Consider the following 1,599-nt stretch of genomic DNA (forward strand, 5'->3'; position numbering starts at 1 on the left):
CGATCTCATTAACGGGAACAGCGCCGGTGGTGGCCGGTCTTGGAATTCATCTTGGGGGAGAGAGAGAGAGAGGCGAGGAAGGAAACGAGGGAGAAACGAGATTTTCAGGGAGGAAGTAGTCGGTACACGTAGAGAGGGATCGAGAGAGAGAGGGAGGGAGGGAGGCCCCCCCTCGATCGCGGACACGGGCCCTCGAAACCCGGTTGCAAAGAAACGGATAAGAAGAAACGGTCCTTTAATTAAAGCACTCGGTCCAAATGAATCCTCTATTTACCTTCCGCCGACCAGAAGATAGTTCCCGTCCCGGAGTACCAGCCGAAAGTAGTCTGTGTGCGTCTCGTTCCCCGTAAACCTGAACACATCTTCCGCACCTGGAAAAGAAAAGCAGAGGAACGTCGGTTGGTTTTCCTTCTATAGTTTCAAAGGAGGAATTATCTTATCCGTCTAATTAGCAGCCTCGACGTTTGGAAAAGGGGGTGGGAGGATCGTGTCTTCGTTTCACGGTGATCACGAGCATCGATGAGCTCGGATCATCGCGTTGGTACGAGGATCATCAAGTGGATTGCTCCAATTCGCGATATTGGAATAACGCGCGATTATATCAAATGCAAATTTTCTTTAAATATTACAATGCACACTATTTTGAATATTTTGAATATTTTGAATATTTTGCGCCTTGTCAAGTGTATTGGATAGGTATTTAATATTCGTAATCTAATTAATAATAATCAGTTGCATTTGTGTGCAAAAAAAGAATTCTTTCGTTATTTAAAAGCAAAAACCGTCTTATCTCTTATCTTTTTTTTTTTTTATTAATTCTCCATATTTAAGTATAATATATACGTACTATAAACCGCTTAAATTAATAATACCCTGTTAAGAGTCTTAAACTTTGCCAGCGTTGACGTTACAATATCGACAGGTAAATATCGATGAATCGTATAGATACATAATTTAACATACGTACCTAGATACCACCGTTTTAAGACCGTAATTATAATTTCTAATAGTAGCCCGATTTCCAGGATAGGGTAATATCGCTTCCAATCAATACTCTTCAGCAAAATTTAAACAATACAGTTATGAATCTACCTCGAACTATCCTATCGCGCCTGAATAATAATAATAATAACAACAATAGCGCGATCTGCATCAAAGTCGACACAATAGACGTATCAATATATTTACCGTTGCTCGAATATAATAATTCCAGCAATTCGAAGGCGCGACGCAACCAGCAATCGAGATTCATCGTCGAAAAGATTTACATCCGCAAGCTTCGATTTTTATAATCCCATTTACCGTCGTTCCCTACCGATGGCGAGCCGCAAATCGGCTTAACAAGCGTAATAAGTTTCCTTTTGACCGCGATTCCAAAGAACAAAGCGGCGATCGATCGTTAATGGATCTATCCCGGCCGGATCGACCATTTTTTTCACCTGGCAGGAAGCCACTTCATTATCCGCTAATTACCTATCTATTAGTTTCAACGGGCCCTCCCCCTCTCCTCCTCTATCCATCCATCCATCCACCCACCCACAGGATCGATCGATTCCTCTCCCCCCTCCTTCCTTCTCCACGAACGGAGAAACGACGAGA

General features: G+C 42.6%; 1 protein-coding gene across 1 annotated transcript in view; it reads right to left on the bottom strand.

Moving 5' to 3' along the window:
- The window catches only part of LOC102674667 (semaphorin-1A), a gene marked incomplete at its 3' end in the record, with an annotated part of 138,131 nt that overhangs the window by 10,844 nt on the left and 125,688 nt on the right, over positions 1-1,599 (bottom strand). The window contains exon 2 of the mRNA XM_006623430.2: positions 275-371. Coding sequence (XP_006623493.2) covers positions 275-371 — 97 coding nt within the window. The remainder of the gene's footprint in view (positions 1-274; positions 372-1,599) is intronic.

This window comes from Apis dorsata, unplaced genomic scaffold (genome assembly GCF_000469605.1).
Source record: "Apis dorsata unplaced genomic scaffold, Apis dorsata 1.3 scaffold_894, whole genome shotgun sequence".
NCBI lineage: Eukaryota > Metazoa > Arthropoda > Insecta > Hymenoptera > Apidae > Apis > Apis dorsata.